General features: G+C 42.2%; 1 protein-coding gene across 19 annotated transcripts in view; it reads right to left on the reverse strand.

Annotated features, from left to right (window-relative positions):
- ADGRL3 (adhesion G protein-coupled receptor L3) overlaps window positions 1–22,413 on the reverse strand; it is a 486,086-nt gene that overhangs the window by 50,076 nt on the left and 413,597 nt on the right. For all 19 annotated transcript variants that reach the window (XM_072336646.1, XM_072336645.1, XM_072336644.1 and 16 more), the window contains 4 exons: window positions 14,126–14,335; window positions 12,812–13,032; window positions 5,155–5,221; window positions 3,647–3,738 (listed from right to left, as the gene is read on the reverse strand). In XM_072336646.1, the coding sequence (XP_072192747.1) occupies window positions 3,647–3,738; window positions 5,155–5,221; window positions 12,812–13,032; window positions 14,126–14,335 (590 nt within the window). The remainder of the gene's footprint in view (window positions 1–3,646; window positions 3,739–5,154; window positions 5,222–12,811; window positions 13,033–14,125; window positions 14,336–22,413) is intronic.

A 22,413-nucleotide genomic window follows, 5' to 3' on the forward strand; every position in this document is an offset into this window, starting at 1 on the left:
GCTCCCAGCCTAAAAATGGCCATTGGAAAAGGCAGGGATGAAAAATCCCCTCTCACCCAGCAACTGGGGAGGCAGGGTCAAATGCTACACACATCACCCATGCACTCAAAATTCTGGCATCCTTCTCCACACTGCTTCATACTGAAGTGATCTTTAAAAGGCAGTAAAGATCCTCACCCAGGGCAAGCTCTTAACATTTCTGTTTAAATGTACTGAAGAGAGAAATCAAACTCATCTTTTTCAAAAGATCCTGTTGACAGTACCTGTCATTAAACTGCAGCTATTCTGCCCTCCCGTTGTCAGCAGCTGGCACAGAAACTCATGCAGCTCTGAAGAGCATATACCCACGTATACTAGCTCACATCTTTTCCTCACCATGCAGAAATGTTTGATATGGAAATACAAGCCAAAGAAAGCCTCCCTCTCACAAAGTGCAACTCCATCGTGAGATACCACGCACCTCAACAGCAGGACTAGGGTACAAACCTCACTCTTTCAGTGGGTGCAGCCTACTGAACTGGCTCAATACCAACCTGCCACACAGGGAGGATGCTCTCAGCATGGCAAAGGACCCACATACTGGCTGCACCTATTCAATGGATTTGTCTTTCTTCAAAGTGCTGGGTTAAGTTGGAAAAGATAATGTGGATAAAAAGTAAACCAGCTATTTACTCTTTGAATTTTTGGCTGTGTAACTCTTGGGTACCCAGTGCTCCACTGAAGGAATGTCAGATTCTCCCATGCTGGCACAATAATACAGAGATTGTTTCTGAAGGTTAGGGAAGTTTATTTTTACAACTTTGCTCAGTGCCTACAAATCTTTCAGCCACACAGCATCTGGTTCAGGCACTGCCCTTTGAATGGCTTTTCTGTTGGTGCAGTAATTAAAGGTATCCCAGGTGACACCTGATCCCTTATCAAGTTCATTAATTTAAGTGGAGTTATTTGGCTCTCTATTTTCTATACTTCATAATGTATTTCTAACCTTTAAAGTGACATAGGCAAGCACCAGATTGCAGGAGCGCTTATTAACAGCCTATTAAAATATTTTATGGCCTTTATTTTTACGTTGCCATAGGGAATCAAGTATTTTGTTGTTGTTGAACTGGCTCGGGATTTATGTTGCAACAGCTTCACCACAGCCTAACACAGAACAGCACAAGGAAATGAAGTGGGAGAACAAACTCCCATTCAGCTCCTCATGTGCTGTAAACCTGTCAAATGCAGATCACAGCAAGGGGCCCTCCAATCCAAGTCTTTGGTTTCATATGTTTTTTAAATATAAGCTGACAAGACAAGATCCAATGCACTGGAACCATGTTGAGAGCCACCAAAGGCAATACTCTTGTAGGGAAACATACCTGGGTGTCCTTTTTTACCAACCCTGTAAACCCACAGAGGTAAGCTCAGAAAGGATCTCTGTGTCACCTCTAAAACCTGGTTTGTTGCTCTTTATTCTAGAGCTTCTGTACCGCATCCACATTTTGCAACAGCGTTAGCACAGAATTAGGAAGACCACGAGCTTATCTAGAAGGCCTTGATCCCACCTAAAGGACTTCTGGAGATGGTGAGTCCCTTGCAACCCTAGAAAAGCTTTCATGAAGCGAATTTTCCCCTCTGTTTAAACTCAAATATTGAGTTTTATTGAGTCTCTGATATTGAGACAACACGTGCCTTTGATTTAGAAACTTAACTCTTTTCTGCTTACGTACTTACAAATTGCAAATCAAATCACTTCTGAAAATCTTGTTTTGATAAACTTAGTGGGGTGAGCCTCAGGATCCTCCTGAGTTTACACAGCATTTCTCTCTCTTTTAAAAAAAACATAAGAAGTTATTTGTAATGAAGAAACATATTTGGAAGGGTATCAGCAACATACTTAGAGTACTTTAATTGCTTGTGTATCCAAAACGTTTTAATGAAGTCAAATCATGAATAGACGCTCCTCTGCCAAAGAACCAATAAAATAATTTAAAATGACATGTTAATTGACAGAACTGGTTGTCTAAATTCCTGGCATTTTAAACAAAGATACTACAGATTAGCACAAGCAAAAATACTCAGTAGGCAGTTATTATCTCTGCTTTAACTATAATGGCTTTGGAGGGTTTTTTTTGTTGTTTTGTTTTATTTTTCCAATTTTTAATTTAAATGTCATTCTGAAAGGTTTTCTAGACAGATTTTGTGTGGGTAACCTTAGAAAGACTGTCTCAGCAAGCAATTCCATATCACTAATGCATGATGAGTAGTCAGTCATATTGCAAGTCTCTAGTGCTATTAAATGTACCATTCCTTTAACGCCTTGTCCAAGACTGTATGAAATGAATGAAAGATTACGATGCTGAGATCGGTCCTGGACATCCAGGAGGGACTGCTCCTCAAATTTCATCTTACAGCTGAATGACGGTAGGAGAAATAGTGACACACCACAGAGCAGCCTGCCCCCAGCCCAGGCAAGGACAAACACAGCAGATAAATAGCCTGCAGGTCCCTGAGCTCACAAAATCACAGGCTCACTCTGCTGTGTCTGGATGCATGCAAGGTTGAGCCTAAGAAACAAAAACTTCACCCTGAAGACCAATGCCACATCGTGCCACTGGCACAGCAAGATTTGCTCTTTGGGGAAGTTTTTGAAGAGGGACTGACCTACTTTAAACTGAAGGGACATCTGCAATTACAGCTCAACATTATCAACAATAACCTCACTGAGAACTGACTTGCAATGCCACCATTCAGCCATTCCTAACAAGCTCCCCTCATGCCTCTTCCCCAGCTCCTGCCAAAGAAGAGAAGGGATACCAGCTTCCACTGGTGTCACACAATGCTGTGCTTTCTTGGGTGTGCGGTAAAGCGCTGACACCAACAGTTTCCTCCAGAAGTTCATTAGATTGTTTTATTAATTAGCAGGCTCCCCATCTTATCACATGCTGCACCTGAAATCCCACTTGTATTTCTGAATCAAGTAATTAAAGGCAGAGGTACTTGAATAAACAAGCAGTGACGGAGAATAATATTCTATCAATGTAATGAGGCAGCTTGCTAGACAGTGAGATGCCCTGGCTCAGATGTTATCTAAGTCCAAGGGCAAAGCACACCTTGGATGGAGAGTGTGTCCTCTACAATTGGCACCCCCAGGTAAACCCCAGTAACTTGGATGAAACTAATCAGATTCCAGGGAGAATTTGGGTCATTAAATCTGTCAGTGGCCAAAATAAACAGAAAAGAAAAAAGGCTGCCGCACTCAGAGCATGGAGAAATAGTAATGATCAACAGTTTCAACACCTTCCCTGTAGAGAAGGTAGTAATTACGTGGTAATTATCAGGTGCAATTTCCTCTTATGTAAAGGGACTAGGTTACCTTCTTCAAGGATAGCAAATGTAACTTTGCTTTCTTCGTGCAAAATTTGAATGGAAAATGCACTGACTGAACGCTAACATGAGTTGTTGTTGAAAGACAGTCTTTCAACAACAGTCATTAGTTGGTATCCATTAGAAACTGTTCTGCAGTGCTGTAATCCAGTACCTTATTATCACTGCTGTCAGCCAAGTTGGTTCCCTTGCATGCCACCACAGAGAAACAGGGGCATAAACAGCACAGGAAGAAAGAAGCAGAGAGAAAGAAAAAAAAAACAACAAAACCACTTACTTGATATTGTCAAGACATCCAGATTCAGGTTTCAGTATGGCAGTATGATGAAACATTTTATAGAGAGCAATCCCAAGGAAGATTACATTAAGCTGCAAAAAGAGGAAGGAAAAAAAAAGGCAACGTGACATGGCAGAATGCGATAGGGAGAAATCAGACTTGCCTCTGTAGCAGTCTCAGTCTCTGTAACAGATGAGATGCTCTAGAAAATTAGCTCTCACTACAGTTTTATACAGACTGAGTAACAGAAAATTGCTAAGTATTTTATAAGGTGAGCCAGCCTGCAGGCTGTGGAGCAGGGATGCCACAGCATTACAAAGCTGTGGAGCAGTGCATGTTACTGATATAGGGCTGGTTCCAACATCAACTGTAGTGCTTCAAATGATGCTATGGAAAATTAAGAACAGTTCTCTAATGGCTCATTTGTGTCTGAAAGGTATATGCTCATGAAAAGTCTCTTCAAAGCTTCTTACTTGGCCAGTCTCATTGAAAGCAAACCAAAAAGCAGCTTTTTCTGTGAATTTACCTTTTAACTATGGTGTAGTGGGGGAGATGGGGAGGGAGATTATTCTTGTTGAAGATGCTTACAAAGTGCAAAGCAAAACAAAAAGGGTATGATGTATTCAATAAAAGACATGACAGTGTTTCAACACCTCAGTGTTAGCAGGGTCACCAGTTCCTGGAAAGGAGTTCCTAAAAGCCCAAGCCAGGGTTTCAGGCATAATCAAAAAGGGAAGATATCTTTTCATGAATGCATTGTTTGAGAGGAAAAACAAACACAACAGATTTGGCTGGTGGTGCAGTTCCCTCCCTGGTGTGGAAGGCTGCTGAAATGCTCCCCAGCAGCAGGAGAGCCAGAGACAATGTCTGTATTGACGTGAATGCCTGGTTTGTTGTGTTAGCCAAACTCCAGACTATTCAAAACAAAGGATGGTTTATTTAAGCCATATTGTAGTGATTAAAGTATGAGAAAACTCCAGCTGTCTCTAAAGTTGTGTTCTTTACCTTGTTGCTGAGGTAGCTGATATGCTGGCAACGTGCTAACTGTGAAATCACAGGAGATTCAACTTCTGCAGGGGAGGAGACCCCCCCTTATAAAACCTCTCTTCCAGTTTTGACTTTATTGCATTGCCTTCACCTCAGATCTCCCCTTCTGCATGATCCACACAAAAGTTTGCTCAAGTTCCAAAGCAAGGACAGTGGGTGGTATCCAAATAATAGGTTGGTACTTTTGAGCACCTGACAGCACAAACCAAGCTGTCTACACACCTGCTCCGTGGCAGTGCCTACAGTATGTACTACATGCCCTCCCCTCCCTGATTTGATCGAGTATTTCACCATGCAAAGAGCCTCCTGTAACAAGCCTCTAATTGCTTGTGCCAGGTAGGGTCAGAGAAGAACATGCCTTTCTCAAACTAATCTGTGTAAATTAAAGATACAGAGTAAAGGGACAGCAAAAGTTTTATTTCTTGACCTGAGAGATGGAGTAGTTAATTAGGAGTTCTTACCATAATTATCAAGGTCGCTGGTCCTATAAAGCTCCAAATGAAGTAGGTGTCAAGTCGGAGCCAACATCTGTAATGAAACACAGGGGAGAGAAGGCATTCAAGGACTGCACCCAGGACATACATCAAGAGTGAGCGAGTGACAGAGAAGAATGTGAGCTGCAAAACACGCCAGTGGGAGACAGGAAATATTACATTGCTTGTTCATTTAAATGCTGAATTATGTGCCCGATTTCTGACAGTGCTACTGATGGAATAAGATAATTACCTCTGGAGGAAGCAGCGGGTAAATGGCACAAGGCCTATCTGCTAGGGCTTTCTGTGTCCATCAAAAAATACCTTAAAACATTTTATTTTAAGGAAGGGGTCCTATGAGTAGCTATGGAGCCTTTTTTGCTTTAAGCTCAGCTTTCCTCTCCATCTCTGATGCAACGCAAGCTGTCTGTCAGCTGTCAAGTGAGATGACATTTTTCCATCAAGCCGATCAGAGCAAATTTGGTACAAACAGGAAGCATGATTTTGATAGCAGAAGGCTGAGGTTTAATTAGATTCAGCAACTTCCCCTTTAGAGCATTTTATTTCCCTGATCCTCCGGAGTGCTTTGTTTCTACTAATGTTTTGAGCATTGCATATGGTCCGTGTGATCCCATGAAGTTGATTCATGGCCTAAAACTAAATTATTAATCACTTAATTTCAACTGCATTTAATACTCCCCCCATTTTTTTTCAGGCCCCTGGGAAATTATATTTCCATTCCTAGTTCATTCCAGGTGACAGGAAGATAAAATGGAAGTGACTGGTTACAAGACAGATGAATATAAATTCTAAGAAAGTTTCAGATGATGTTTAAAATAATAATATCTTGTCGTGTTTGCAACGCTGCAAATCACCACTCCATTTATACACAGAGGACTAAGAAAGCGTAAAAACACTCTTATAGTAAATGTCCGATGAAATTTCATAATTAGATAAGTGACAGGAACTGTATATATGAATTTATCATGGTGGAAAAGATGGCAATTCCCTCAAATGACAGCTCTACGCACGCATTGAATTTTTCCTCTTCCAATGGAATTTAAATAGGCAGAAGGGTCTGTGCCAGAAGCCCCACAGCAGAGATCAGCACAGTCTTCTGCTGAGAGAATAAAACATGCCCTGAACCTCAGCGACCGAGAAAAGTCAAGATATGAATAAATTCAAGGCTGTAGATAAAGCTTCCCTTTTCCCTCCCTGACTGTATAAATTTCAGGTCTCCACAGTCTCAAAGATGTACCAGTACTTATGGTCATGCCAGTATTTATCACAAATTAAAATACAGGCACTTCTGTGACTGTCAGTCTTGAATCAATTCTGCAGCTTTTCACCAAAGGACTAAAAGAAACTGCATCAGAATCGTAATGTGCAAGGCAAACTGAGAGATCTTCAGAGAGACTGCACGGAAATCTTGTTTCTTCCACATCTGTGCAAGTTCAAGGTGATTTAGATGCAGCTGGTGATGGAGCAACATGAGTGACTTCAAACTATTTGAGCCTGATTTCCTATAGGAAAGACTTTATGTGATCATGACATCTGTGCATCACTCATAATAACACCTGAAATGTCAGCCAATTGCAAGTAGATTTGACAGAGGAATAGAGGTTTCAGAATAATGAAGTACCTGTAAAGAGTCCCTTGCCATCAAAAAAGGTATCTGCATAGCAGCAGCTCACACACTTTGGGGCATTTAAGTCTTAATACCTACTCCATCCTACTGGAAAAATAGTAACCGGTGCTTATACTTCAGCTACCCAATACAGATCAGGAAATATGCGGCCCCACAGCTTTTTTCTTACTGATACGTATGCTGAGTAGACCGTGTGTGGCAGAGGACTCTGAAGTGAATCATAAAGGTTGGAAAAGACCACTAAGATCATCTACTCCAGCTGTCAGCCATCACCACCATGCCTACTAACCATGACCCTAAAACATCATATCCTTAAAACACACTGGCCAGCCACGTGATCACATTTGATGTAGTTGGTTCTTATCACGTATAGATTGAGACATGAGGAAAATCTGCACCCATTTGCTTAAATCTGAGCCCTCTGGGAGAGTCCCCAGAGCCCCGGGCTTCCCCATGGCCCCCAGGCTTGTCAGAACCTGGCAACAACAAAGAACTCAGAGATGATCCATTGAATTTCTCTGAGGTTGCTTTTGCACCATTGCTTCTCTGCTATGCGAGTCACAACAGCTTCCTTATGTAGAGGTTTCCCTCCAAGGTATTTTCTTCATCTGTCCCCACCAGCCTGCTCATTAAGATATTGTCATAGCTTTGTAAAAGCTGAAGTATAGCAAAATGAGGGAAAAGATGGGCCAGCCTGAGCAAAGCAGTGCAAAGCAACCAGTTTCTCCTCAGTGTGACAAATGAAGTTTCCTGCTTTCCCCTAAAAATTGGTCCCTTTGGTTGCAGTGCACAATGCAGTGACCATGGAGGTGTCCTGTGGATGGGAAGCAGCACAGGAGCCAGGTCAGTGCATTCCTTGATTTGTTCTGCAGGCAGGTAGAGGTCCTGCCCTCCAGCTACATGATGCAGACACTGACCAGACCAGTCCCCTTCCCGTGAGAGATGGCCTCATCTGAGCAAGAGCAAGACACAGCTTGCAAAAACCAGAAAAGGCTTTCATGCCTCTCTGCATGCTTCAAATGAGGTGGGGATATTTTTTATTTTAATATAAAAAATTGCCTTTCAATGAAACCTCACATGACTAAACTGCAGCTAAACTGAAAGCTGTAGGGTTATGGCTAACCTACATGGGGATTCTAAAAAGCCGGTCTTTTTTGTGGTCATCGGCAAGTGATGCGACTTCGAGCCCGTTTAAGTCATACCTCATTAAAAATGCAAATTAAGAACGAAACATCAAAACACAGGCATCCCGCCAACTCTGTTGCAGAGATGTAAATTGCTAATCAAACAAGTACCACACTGAGCTTTTCTTCCCTTAAAGACAAAACCACACACACAATGAGCTGCATAAATGAGCTCCTTGAAACAAGGAAGCAATCAGCTAACTCACTTCCAAAAGTTGCTAATCTTGGGCTGCCGGCTTACTTCTGACCCCCCATGCACAGCTGCACTGTGAACACGGACTTGCTTATTACAAGTTTATACTCTGTTGTCATTAAGCAAACAAGCTGCTTCAGGGCTCAGCACAATGCAGAGCAGATTATCCACACATCCATGGATGTGGGAAATGCTCAAAACCCCATTACTGTCTCAAAGAGTCACACCAGCATGTCCAGTGCTGTGCTTGTAACGAGCTCCGTGCCATCGCTTTTCTTTACTTTTTAATTTTCTCCCTTTCCACAATGTCAAGTCACTATATTCACCTAAAGCTTTTCCCAAGTAATAAAGACTACAAAGAGTTTACTCTATTTTCTGCATGAAGAGAAATCAAATACTAAACTATCCCTGGTGTGTATTAAATATAACCAATAAACAATCATTAGCTGCCATTGGACCATAAAATTTGAAGAGCCCTAACATATCATGTTGTTCATGGGAGTTCAGTAGTTCGTTTCACAAGGCCATGCAGCCTTCTCGTCTGTGTGTGGTAATGGGATATGTATGTGCAGGACGTGCCTTCCAAGGGTGCAATATATGTTCTGCTTAACGCAGTCCAGCATCCGCATTGCTCACGCTTCCTCCATCAAATACCCAGAGCAAACACTGAAAATAAAACAAGTTCATGGAGCCATCCAAGACATACTGTACTGTTAGAAGCTATTTTCCAGCAACATTAACATGCAAATAATGTTGGTGGCTGGCTGATGGAGTTGGAGGCTGTGTACATACACCAGGCTTTCATTTTGCTTTATGACAGTTGGATTGCTTACCATGTACGTCCTACTTTATAGCATACCAAAGTGTGTGGGGGAAGAGAAACAACAGAAAGATTCCTGGCACAATGAATTTGATCACCGGTGGATAAATATATCTACAAGTACATTTCATAGAATATATTGAGCCATTCAAAGAATAGCTGCTCTCCTCTGAGATTTGTAATAGGCATTGATATAAAACCCAGAACAGATTGGGAATATGGAATAACTTCTAACTGTCAATTTGGGATGGTCTGCTACTTGAGCAAGTCTTCTCAAAGGGATGTTCCTAAAGTCCATTACTGAATTTGTGAACACAGGTAACTTTTGCATGCTAACAACTGCAAATGTTATTTTCCCTCTGCATTTTGCAGCGCTGCCCACCACAGTGCCTGACATCAGATCCAGGCAGGAGATGGATGGATTTGGTTAACACATAGGACGAGGCAAATGGTGTAGCTTTATAAAACTGCAATCTCAGTATCTTATTTTTCTCCAGCAAAACTGGAGACACGGACATTTAAGACTCAGCAGCTGATTTGTTACAGCCATTAGATTGTGATGTTTGCTTTCTGTTATTTTTAAGACCTCAGATTTTCTTGTGCTGCTGAAAATAACTGGCCAGTGTACGAAATGTCCACTTAGAAGTTAATGTAAGCACTGCTGGAATCACTTGTGGTCCCCCAAGCACAGAGCTTGCAGTGGAGCTTCCTGCTTTGCACCTTGGCTTTAGAAATGACAGTCAGAATGACATGAGATGTAATACTGCTGAGTAATTTGGGCGAAAGGGACCATGGCTCAGCTTGCTCACACAAACAGTCCCAACTGGCCTGAATGGGGTGGTCTTTTAAAGCAATCACTGTGCTACTGCCTAGTTACAGCATCAAACTAATTAGCCCTAAATCCCCTAATATGGGTGGTTTGAACTGCTCTTAAATAAATAGAAACAAAGAATAGAAGAAAAATAAAGAAAAAAAGAAAAACAAAGGAAAAAAAAAAAAGGGGAAAAGAGACAATGCCAATTCTTGGCATAATTAAGTGTAAGATGGTATCTTCAGAGGGCAGCTACTCCAAAGCATCAATATGAACACCAGGGCAGAAAATCACAAGCACCAACTGATGAAGAAAGAAACAGAGAGAGGAATAATTGCCTGCTTCTGGCCATGTAATCTGGGCACGATGGCTGGGTTTAGAAAGGAAAATCGAATCAAGAAATCCTACACGGGGTGTCTAAGCAAATCTTTCCGAGATGTATGAAGGGTGGCACCGAATGCCAGGTGAAAAACAAATAACACTAACAGCTCCATAAGTCCTGCTTAAACAAATGCAATAAATAATGGAGGGAGGCAAGTAATATATTCCAGAGGATATTTTACAAAACCCGGCAAAACCAAGCAACTTCTTGCAATCAAATTATGTATGCCTGGCATATAGTTCACTACAAATTCTAATCAGTTCTACCCTTCTAATAACATTACACAGAAAAATACATCATCATCCATCAACCAGATGGAGCATGATAGTTATACAAAACATATTGTATATGTTTTATTTTCCACTATGAGAATGTGATAAAATTGTGCACACTAGAATTAGAGATTATAAATAAATATTTTAGGCTCTACAAATCCCTGTAAATATTTATTTGCAAAATATTATATATACATGTTTAATCATTAAAAATACTACTTCGTGCCATGAGGAGGGAGAGAGATTTTACTGGCACGGGCTTTTGACTGCTGCCTTGTCAACACAAAGCCAGTAAAGTTCTGTAGTTCACCTCCAGCAAATCTCAGCTAAACTTTCTGCTCGTACCACCTATGTATAGAAATATTTGGGCTAGGAAAAGGCAGCATTTTCTATGGAGATTGTTTATTCTGATGTGCTACAAAAAGGAGCATTTACTCCCATTAAATGTGCAAATGTTTCAGCAATACAAAGCTGCTCTGGTAATTTATAAGAGCTGTGGTTAGGTGCCATGTGTTCCCATGTTACAGATAGGCTGCTGCATGCAGGTAACTGCCACTCATTTGTACGTGGCTTGATCCTGCAGAGCATCAAGTGGGACTCTGCACAGATGGGAGAAATGCAAATCAATCCAACTCCAGTGCAGCGCTACTGCATCATGTCTAACGGGATACCCTGGATTTGGGCAAATTCTTTTACTATAAGAAATTTTCAACACCCATCAGCTACAGAGCATTATAAAACAATGTGTTCGGTGTTATTTTTCATCTCAAACCAGTATGAGAATTGTTCTGCTGCTACAAGTCCTGCAAGAGCAATGCTGCAGAAGACACAGGCTAACAGTGTGAAAGGCAGCTGGGCAAGCAAATCTGTGCTTCATCATCCCAGTGACTCCCTGAAGGTGCTGAACAACTAGGCTGCAGACCAGACTGGTGGAGATAGGGAGCATCTCAGCTGGCCTTCTAGGGATCTGGACTCACAGCCTAATGTGTCTGGGGCTCACAGAACCCCATAGGGGCCACTGTGAAGAGATGGACCTCGGTAGAAACACTACAGCAAAAATAAATTTGCCTTCTGCCTCAGAATGTTTCAACACCTGATTTAGTGGGGGATTATATATCACTCAAGACAGGATGTGAATAGCAGAGTTGATTGGGGCAAAAAAGCAGGAGGTGACTGATGGAAACACTCACATCTACTACGGGAATTCCAGAAACTGTAATTGGATCTTCTGCTACCTTTTCTTTAACCCCTAGGCCTGTCAAAGTAGGTCACACTGCTGGGATAAATTGGTAAAGTTTCCTGAAAATTTACTCCCCCTTGCCCTTATCTGTATGGGCTACTTCCTTTCCACAAGGTATGACGCACATAAATTCAGGTTGCTATTTTCCCACTTGTGGAAGGAGCATGATGCAAATATGCACCTGAGGTGAAGCCTCACTGCTGGCACAGTAATGCACCATAAGCAGTTCCAATGTACTACAGACTTGCTTCTGCAAAGACTCAGGTTCGTGTATACCAGTAAGATTTTCAGGAGAAGATTTTGCAGTTGGTTTTAACGAAGTATCAACTAATGCCACACTCTGACCCAAGCTATGCTGAAACAGAGCTTTAGAAATGTCACTTGCTCTTCGCTATGTGTGCCTTCAGACTGAACACATTAAAATGATAATGGAAAGGCAGCCTGACAAGGGAAATAAAAAAAAAATAAAATCACATCAATAAAAATGCACTGTAAGTGCTATTGTAACAAAGCTGGCAAAGAAAATCAAAGGCTGAATTTTCCCTCTGTTTTCTATTAGATGGTGTTGTATGAACATCTAAATTGTGCTTTGATTCCAGTTTCAGCAATGTTGAAAACATTTAAGAATATTCATAATGGTCAATGATGTAGCTGTTCTGATTCGCAAAGAGCATAATGCACTCTACAGCCACCATCTTGCTGAGCCTCCAAGCAAAATAATTTGATAGAACACTTAATAAAGAAGAAAAAAGCAATGTTTCATCACGTAAATGAGAAATGTTCTTTGGTTAGAGAAGAAGGGTGACCTTGTTGATACCAAAGTGAAACTTGGAAGAGCTACCTCTGCAGATGTTACAAACGATGTGATGAAACTTTATGCAACAGGATTTTTCAGGAAAACACCTTTGCAAATCTCTACATGGTGGGGAATTTGTTCTGTATGATCATGCACTGGGAGAGAGAGCTGTACCTCCGGCTGACAACTGCCTGCACAGCATCCTTCACCTGCTGTGTCCCAGACTCCTTGCTTCCCTCTGTCCTCCTCTCTCCCATCCTCCTGCCCAGGCCCAAGCAGAGCCAAGCCCCACTCACACTTTGTCTGTGCCATAGCTTCGGTAGTCCACTGCTGCTGACACAGCCACAATCAGGGCAGGCATGCCATAGCCAACCAAATAGAAGTACTTCCTCCGCGAGTGTTCACTCTCAAAAACTTCCACCAGCATGATGTAGAGCTGCACGCCTTCCAGGAACATCCAGGTGAAAGCCGCCAGGAAGAAGAAGTGCAGGAGGGCAGCAAAGACAGCGCAAGCAATCTACAGACAGATTTGAAAAGAGACAGAGGTGTTTTTACCATTCAACTTAATGTAACACTCGAGTTTACATGCAAACATGCTCTCATTGGAAGGTTTAATAAGAATGAAGGAGTACTTGTTCTCCCATCCCAACAACATTTTTTTCACTTTGAAAACATACATATGAACTATTTTTAAACAGACACAACTGTACATACAAATTATATTCAAAGACACAAAAGCAGGTATGTACCTACTCTGGTAAATAAACACATAAAGATGTATATATACGGTATAAGCAGCATAAGCACATTTGTACAACCTGCTGATTAAACATATGCACACATACTATTTACTAACAATGCCCCTACAGCCTCTAAAATCATGGCTCCCATGATTTTCAAGCCAGACCTTTGATTTCAGTGAGACTCTCTAGCTGTTAACTCCAGGGTATGTGTGTTTATGTATAGACAGATTTCTCTTTCTGACTGGCGCGTATGTTGACAGAGTTATGCAGGCGTACATGCACACAAGTGTGCAGGCTGGATGACTTAACTGCCCCAATGCACTGGAGTTTGTCTGTAGATTCACAAAGGCTGTGTTTCTACTCCCAAAGTCTCTCCACAAACGTTTTTGCCTCGGCAACTTTCCAAATGTCAGCATGCCCTGTGAATATCCTTGGGTGCTATGGACAGTCTGACATGCACAAGGGGCATTCCAATACAGCAGTTATAGGCAGGATATTACAGGAAGGGATTTGAAAAACAGGAAATACCATGAAAATGCAGAATCCATCCCAGTGCTGGGAAGAAGGCCTTTTCTTTTTAAAAACAGAATACCAAAATGCATTCTAGAGTTAAATAAATATGGAAAGGCATTGCTTAAGGGAGCAGCTTTTTCCATCCATCTGGCAATCTCAAGGTAGCTAATACAAGCAAGTATCTTGATCTCCTTTTGGTAACCAGGATCTGACTCCCAGTTGAGAACCTCACCCTGTAAGAGCTCAAACAGGGCTTAACGTAGCAACTGGAATATATCCCACTCCATGGTAAAACATACTACATGCAGTGAGGAGAGAGCCTACACCAGGAACAGAAAGCATTTTGCCTCTTACCGGCTGGTCGGTCCGGTTGATGCCAATGAGGAAGAGAAGTTCTGCTACAAAGAGGCTGATGCACAAGTTCTTGTGAATTGTGTTGCGGTCACTCTGTAGCCCACGGAAGAAGCAGAAGGTGAAGATGCAGATCAGGAGGCAGACAAGTGACAGCAGGATGCCCACCCAGGTGATAAAGTCCAGAAGCAGGTCATGCACTGCATCGCTGTGCTGGAGATAAAACAACAAAAAGATCATCAGCCACATAGCACACAACTTCTAATCCATCCCAGGCAAACAGTGAGGTTATCTGAGACACTCAGACTCACCAAGCTGTGGCCCAATGAACTATAACTAATGAAGAATATTAAGACTAAATGGACCTAGACTTGAATCCAGCAGTCTGAAACTTATACTCCAGAGTGTCTGGCAAACTATGAGTGCCAAAACAGATTCAGATCTCAGAATATCCTAGAAATAATGATGTTGTTGCTGAAAACATTGAGATATCATAGCTAGTCTTGAGTACAGTTCCATTTTTCACAAACATGGCAAAGAAGAGAATGTACTGTATAAAGAACCATCAAACACTGTGATTCAGGTGTAAAAATGTTTCATACACAACACTGTGGAGCTGACAACCACAAGTCTGTTAAAACCATTTAACAGTGAAAAAAGACTCTTTACACATCCACAGATATATATGAGCTTGAAGGTTTTGGACAGAAAGAGAACACTTAAATGTCTTGTCTTTCTTTTCAACGGGGAGCAAGAAAGAACATGTTTCTTTTTCAAGAACTGGAGCCATATTTTAGAACTCTCGGTAAGTCAAACTGAGCCCTGGAACATTCCTCAGGAAAAAAATAAATTAATTAATTAAAATAAAGACATCTCTTTCCAAATGACTTTTGCTTTAAATTCCAACAAAACAATGGTGCTAAGAAAGCTGGGCAAGTGAATGTTTCCCTTGCTTGTAACACATTTACCTCAAATCATGCAATCACGGCCATCAAAGTTAAGTAATTCAGCAATGTTTTGCAAAGTGCAGCACAGGTGTGCTTTGACTCTTGATAAACATCTCTGGACTGCTCCTGAACTTAGCAGAAAAAAAAGAGGGGAGAGTTCTGAGACTCTAATAGTGAGGGTGTCCCACCACCTTACCAAGGCTGTAAACCTCACGAGTAACTGCACAGGTTTCCACCAGATGTGGTGAAATTAGAGATAACACTACTTAGTAAAATGTAAATAAGAAACAAGAAATACATGGCAAGTCACAAAGTGGCTGCTCAGAACTAAGTGGTTAGAGTCAAAGAGCTGAGGGAAAGACTGCCTGGAAGTCTCCAGGGTCTTTTCAAAAAGACCTGAGAGCCTTGAAACCCAGCTTAGTGGTCCACCAGGCTGTGTAACAAATGGTGTTCACATTCCCCTCCACTTCTGGCATTTTGATGACTTAGGCGTTATTTAGACTGGCAAATACAGCAGTGTCACACTTCAAAAAGCCAGGACAAACTGGAAACATTTTCCTCCCTGTGGGATAAAAGCCTATGACAGATGGAGGAAAAAGGTGATTAATTTATCTATTTTCTTTGCCTGCCTGCCAATGATAAAGCCACATCAAATGTCAGGCCTTTCCTGATATACACTCTGCTATGTCAGCACCCGTGAGAAACAACTCAAATCTTTCAGCTCTTTGGCTTTATCAGCATGAGTGATAGGCATCAAATGATAATGAAAGATGGGGAGTGACTTTTCCCCTCCATCCCTTCCATGCTGGAGGTTTTGTTTCGAAGGAGACTCCCTGAAGGAGGCAGAGAGATGAAGTCTCCTTTCCCCAAATGCTCTTACAGAACCTTTTGAGCATTTCTGATACCAAAAGGGCTAGCTGTATCAAGTACAGCACTGAGGCATGAAATCCTAGCGCACTCACTGCTGACCATGATAGAAATGCCAATTCCATGCAGCTCCTCCAGCATCCAGCAAACCAAGAAGACAAAGTGCACATCATTTTCCTGGTGGCCACACATTCCTCTATCTGTGTCATTCCAGCTCATCCATCTCTCTTAACTCAGTGCAAAAACATGCTAATGCAAACCTTGAGCCTTTCAAATCATTCTCTTTTTCATCTGAGGCTGCAGAGGAGCTGCAGATAAGGTCTCCCTGAACAGCCTTGCTAGCTCACCTAATCAGAGGGACCTGCCAGGCAAAAGTGACAGAAGGCTCTGGGACTGGGAGAGCAGGACAACGCTGCTAACGCAGGTATATGTAAGGAGACAACAACCATGAGGGCTGTGGAAGAGTGGGTAACATGAGGCCAGTGGCTCAGACTTAAAAATTACAAAGCACAGCAAGCCTAGCAAAAGGAACACTCAGGGCTTCTTCCCATAAATAAGACAAAGTTCAGAGAAAGGCCACTTTCCAGCCTCTTGTCCTCCAATTTGTACACATAACCAGACTTGCCTGCTCCTTGCTGCAGAATTCAGCACCTGCTCTTGTTCATGAGTCCCAGCCCTCTAGTTTGTTAGGATTTCTCTGCAAGGCCTCTCTATCCTCCAGGGAGTCAAAAGCTCCTCCCAGCTTAGTGTCATCCATAAATACACCCAGTATACCTTCATGTCCAGTATCCCAGTCAATGAGGGAAACATTAAAGAGAACCAGCTTTAAAATGACTACTCTTCTTTCTAATATTAATCATAATGATAATACCAACTTCATGCACACAACATCTATCCTTGAAGTACTAGGAAACAGTATAAACAACTTCTCCATAATTACAATTTCTGCCCAACTTCAACCAACTTGCTAAAGAAGAAAGAAGGAGGAATAATAACAACAAACTGGGAACAAGAGCAATTTAAGCAATTTAAAAATACCTAACAAGAAAAAGAAGAAGAATGTGTAGCTTTTCTTGTAAAGTCCAAGAGAAGAAGTGAGATGGATTTCAAAGACTAGGTGAGTTCCATCCATCAGGAACACCCAATTTTGGGTATCACAGCAGAGTCACCAAGGCAGCAAGGTCTAGACAAGCACTGGTGTCCTTTTCCTGGCAGTGTCACCTGCCCCCAGGCCAGAAACATCCAGAGCTTTTTACATTAGCAACTCCAACACAAGGACAGGCCATTTTCCTTTTGGTGGAGACCAAAGCCTGCCACTAGCCATAAAGACTGTGCCAGTCACAGGAATAATGTAGAACAAGGAGGAATTGGGGTAATTGCTCCTTAATATTCTGGGATTATCCTTGCTATCACCTGTGACACTGCATGACAAATATGGCAGCAATGCACCTGGTTTGCCCAGCTGGCATGAGACTTTGCAGGGCTAAGTGTAACAAACAGTACACTGACATATTGTGCCTGGGTTGCAATATTTGAGCTCATTCCCTTAAACATGGAGACACACAAAATAAGCACATCTTCTCTTTTCCCTGCTCCTCCCCAGCACAGTTCAAGTACTCCCTGACCATGGACAAAATAGCTTTGACATATACACTAATGATATCCTTGTAGAGCCCTGCAAGCCCTAAGGTCCCTAAAGTATGTGAAACACATCCAAAATCATCAGAGTGCTGATAACAGTCAACTTGTTCTTCTCAATAATCTCCCGAAGATGCTGGCAGCCAGAAGAACCCATGGGAGATCCCAGATGTCATGAGAAAGATCAATTTCTTGACAGTATCAATCAAACACCAGCTTGCCCAAATGCATCATGACTGCCAAGACCTGTATATCAAGACTTTCATGGCCCCTTATGCAAGCCACTGAGTTTTATTACAGCTACAGTCAGGCTAGCTTTAAAGGTAAGTTGACACAAGGATTATTCTCAGCATAGGAGCAATTACTAAGTGAACTACACAAAAACTTCCAGGTGGATACATTCCTTTGGATTCCAAAACTGCAGTGCAGGCTTAAAAGCAGAAATGTTTGCACTAACACTGTAAAAATATATGTGCAAAAATATTCTCTGCTGAGTAAGTTTTACATCTCTAACTTGGGGGAGAACCTGACCCCAAGCTCTGTGAAGGAAGTGCTCCCTGGCTTTGGAACAAAGCCTTTCTTTTGCTCAAGTGGGGCCAAGAGCTGGTGGAAGAGAGCACTGATAGAAACCTGTGCAGGAAGAGCTGCAGGAACCCCAATAGCCACCACAGTGGATGAACAGGCAACCGAGCCATTATCCAGGCTGTGAAATCAATGAGCAGCTCTGGCAGCGCCGGCACAGCAGAGCTGAGCTAATAAAAACAAATCCCAGGGAATGTCAGCTTATGACAGAATGGCTCTCCCTGAGATGAACAGCCATTTCCTCCCTTATTAAAAACATCAGTAGAAGAAAACAGCAGCCAAACCAAGCTGCCAACAGCAAAGGACACATTCCTTTGCCTAATCTGTCCCTTCAGGAAAGGAAAGAGTAATATGTTTGGAGGTGGAGGAATAAGCAAGCAGTAAATAATAACACAGTGTCATCGACTCACTGAGATATGACCACTCGGCGCCCAGCGGGAGCTGGCAGTGCTGGGCTGGGCAGAGACCCAAGTGGGACAGATCTGAACTCCTGCGCATTGCTGCTTCTGCAGCTTTTCAGATTTGCAGCTCTCCAGAGCTGTTTAGGCTCTCTCTGCCCTCTTTCCCCATCACTGGTGTCAAGAGAGGATTACTGTTGCAGCCTTGCTGTAATGCTTCATGGAAAAGCACAAAGGACTTAACTTTACAAGCAAATGGTTTTGTAGATATGCCAGAAGTGTCAGCTGGGCTTCCTAGACTGGGAGGAAATCCCAAGGGCTCCTGGACTTCCTAACAGCACTGCTTGCTGTGGTTATGCAGGCACGAGAGGTTCGAATGGGAACCTCTCCTCTGTGGCCAAATGTGATGTGCTGGAGCAGGTGTGTGTGTGGGGGGTCACTCTGCTCTAAAAATCATCCTATCTTTCCTTTCCAAAGATGCACCAAGGAAGGCAGCCAGACCTATTCTTCTGGAACACAGTAGCCACCTAGATGTGCACCCCCCCCATACTCCACAAAGGCAGCACATCTCTGCCCTGCTTTCATGGGCGCTGTCAGAACATAATCCAGGAAGAGAGACTGATGCCTCCCCACTACCTCCCCCCCTGAAGCCTCCGTGCAATGTCACTGGCTCCTCATGATCATATTTTAAATAAGGCTCTGAATCCTGAGCACTCATGCAAGATGGTTTAGTTGCCAGAATAATGTGACACAGGGGCACAAACAAAAGGAAATAGGTACAGATCTCATCTTACCATGCACTATAAACCATGCTGTGGATACGATGTGTGGCAAGAGCCCAGGGTTTCCATCTCACTGCTGACACTGCTGCAGCTTTCCTGTTGCAAGTCACACTCAATTGTGTGATGCCGGTGAGGAGAAGAGGTTTGGATCAGTACTAGCAACACCCCAGCCCTCCCCTATGCTGGCTGGAGTTGGTAAAGTGGCACAGCTCTGCTTACTCATAAGGCATCTCTAACTCAAGAAACAGGCCATAGCGGTGGTGCCAAGCTCACAGTGTAGATGTCTACACAGCCAAGCTGCTGGCTTATTAACGTGATTTCCCAGAAAACCTGGTCACAGCATCATCAGCTCCTGCTGTCACACTGATGGCCTTACCCAGCCCAGTTCCAGGAGAGCAGGGATAGGGCTAAACCACACCACAACCTTCCCTTCCGTCCTCATACACGCAGCCACACCTTCCAAGATAAGGAACAGCACAAGCTATGATGCATCTCATTCCCCTCTTCCCCTGCTTATTCTTTAAAGAGCCAAAGCATAACCTTTTCCTCTCTTTGTTCATTCACCTCTTTCAAAAATGAGATTTAAACTGGATGTCATGTCAAAGAGGCAATCCAAATGGCTGAGACACACAGCATCTCTGAAAAAAAACAACAACAGCTAAATATGATCAAGGTACAACAGTCTCCCCAGTTTAAGGACTTTATTTAGGGGAGGGTAGGATGAAGTGGGCACAGAGATATAAGGACCAAAGAGATGTCCACGTAGTCAGAGATGAATAATGTGTTTAAAAGTCTAGAATCCAATCAAGGAAGGCCTTGCTTTAAAAATTACTCTCAGTGAGAAAGGAAGGGGATGGCAATAAACAGGATGAGGCATAGTGTTTGCTAACGAGAGTTATTTCCATTATAAATTTTAGGATAGAGGATCAGGAAATCCTGCAGGGTGATCCTGTCCCCACTCTACAACACAGCTCCTTACCATGGATCTAGCCACAGCTCATGGACCAGAGAACCAAGAAGGATGATATTAAGCAAAATAAATACCCATTGAACTGGGAGGGGAAAAGAAGCAATGGCTAATGATTTGCTGTGCTCTGACATTTCTGGCATCTTTAAGCAGGGAACTAAGAAACCAAATTAAATAAGATGCAGCTTCAGACTCAATCTTTCTGAAGGCAGGCTCTAATTTTTTTTTCAGGCTGAACACTCTGACGTTGTTACCTGAGAACATCTGAGCCAGCAGTTCAGGGAATGCAGAGATGCAGACCAGCAAGAAGTCCGATGTGGCAGACCAAGAAATAGTAAGACTGAGCTATGGCTCGCTTCAAAATGGTGTGTATCAAACCAAGACTTGGGAACTCAGGAAACTCACTGCAGTGATTTACAGCCCACCTAGACAAAAAGCTCAAGGATTACTACCAGATATACCACTCTGAATTGACCCTGTAGGCACAGATTACTTGACCTAATAGGTTTCCTATCGGTAATTTCTGTGATTCATGATAGGTCAGTCAGAGAGTATGATAGATTTTCTTACCTACAGGGCTTGTGTAGTTTTCTAGGGGAGGCTACACAAATGCTAACAGTATTTTGCAGGTAAGACATTAATAACAGCAGTAGCATTGCAATATATAACCAGATGTGCATTTTACATCCCTTTATTCTCAGAGTTCATTTCTGTCACAGATTCCATTTCATAACACAAATTCAAATACAGCTGTATTTTGAATTTTAAAATCCCACTGAAGACAAGTAGATTCAATAACTTTTATGTTTAATTAAACTGGTTCTTATTTAATAACATTACAATAAGTTACTTTCTGCAGTATGTAACATACTTCCTTTTGAGAACTCTTTTAATGGTACAAAATGATTTGTCTTGCAAAATTCATCACATAATCTTTCCAGTAATTTAATTCTGCAGTTAAGTGTTTTTGCAATCCTGCACCCGTTTCTGCTTTCATTCAGTGCTGTTTAATCCCACAAGTGCTAATATACAGCTAAGCCAGCACTGCAATAACTTCAGCTTGCTCTTTATATCTGAAATGGCTGTATTGCTTTAGGCAATAGACCACTGTATTCCATTTGGACTTCATATATTTTTATCCCTGTCTCTCCTCTGCTTGCTTTACACTTCCATTCCCCAAATAATTAGCATGATGTAACATGTGGTATAGAACAGCATCTGAAAGCTTCAGATTAATTGCTACTGTTAAAACACCTTTATTTTTTGCCCTTTTCCTTCCTCTTTATTTATTTATATACTTATTTAAAGAAGAGTAAGCTCTGGCACTCACTACACATTGATAAGCAGCATCTATCTACCCTAAGGTACACCTTTGCTTATTCTGTTTTGGGTGGCTTTTTTAATTGCATTTTCCCACTAGCACTGAACTTGTTTTCTGGCTGCATATTTTTCCCATGGTACATTTAAGATGCAACTGCTATAATTATTATGATGCAAAACACAAGCTTATATGAAAAACAGTTTGTAAATTTTGAAGAATAACCATGCAGCAATTACATAGGAAGAATGACTTATTTAACTACTGGCTCTCCTCTCTTGGCATGGGAACTACAATGTTTTTACAGAATTTAGGGGCCATAATGATCATTTTGCTGATAAAAACAATAGACAGATATTTAACACGGACCTCATCTACATCAAATCTATTTCAGGATTTAACAAAATATCCACGAGACTGCAATAACACAGGCCAAATGCGCTTCCCAGCTGATGAAAAGAGTCATTTGCTTCCAAGTCTTAAATTCTCTATTCAAAAAGAGGTTCTCATTTTCCCTGGAAAACCGTCTGGAAGGGCAATTTGGACCACTGTGGGTCCAGAAGGTCAACCCTCACTGGGAGGATGCACCAACAGGTACAGGCACATGGCTCTTCCCAACAGTTCTAAGTCCTCCCTGTATGCATAGCAACACCCTGGGTTAGGGCACTGCTGTTTATTATACTCAAATACATTTGCCCCAGCTCTGGAAAAGAACATCTAGGCAGGATGTTTCTAGACACACCTTTTTCCACAGCCACCATGCATTCTAGCCCAAAGCCACTTTCAGGGAGG

Source organism: Excalfactoria chinensis, chromosome 4, assembly GCF_039878825.1.
Source record: "Excalfactoria chinensis isolate bCotChi1 chromosome 4, bCotChi1.hap2, whole genome shotgun sequence".
Taxonomy (NCBI): domain Eukaryota; kingdom Metazoa; phylum Chordata; class Aves; order Galliformes; family Phasianidae; genus Excalfactoria; species Excalfactoria chinensis.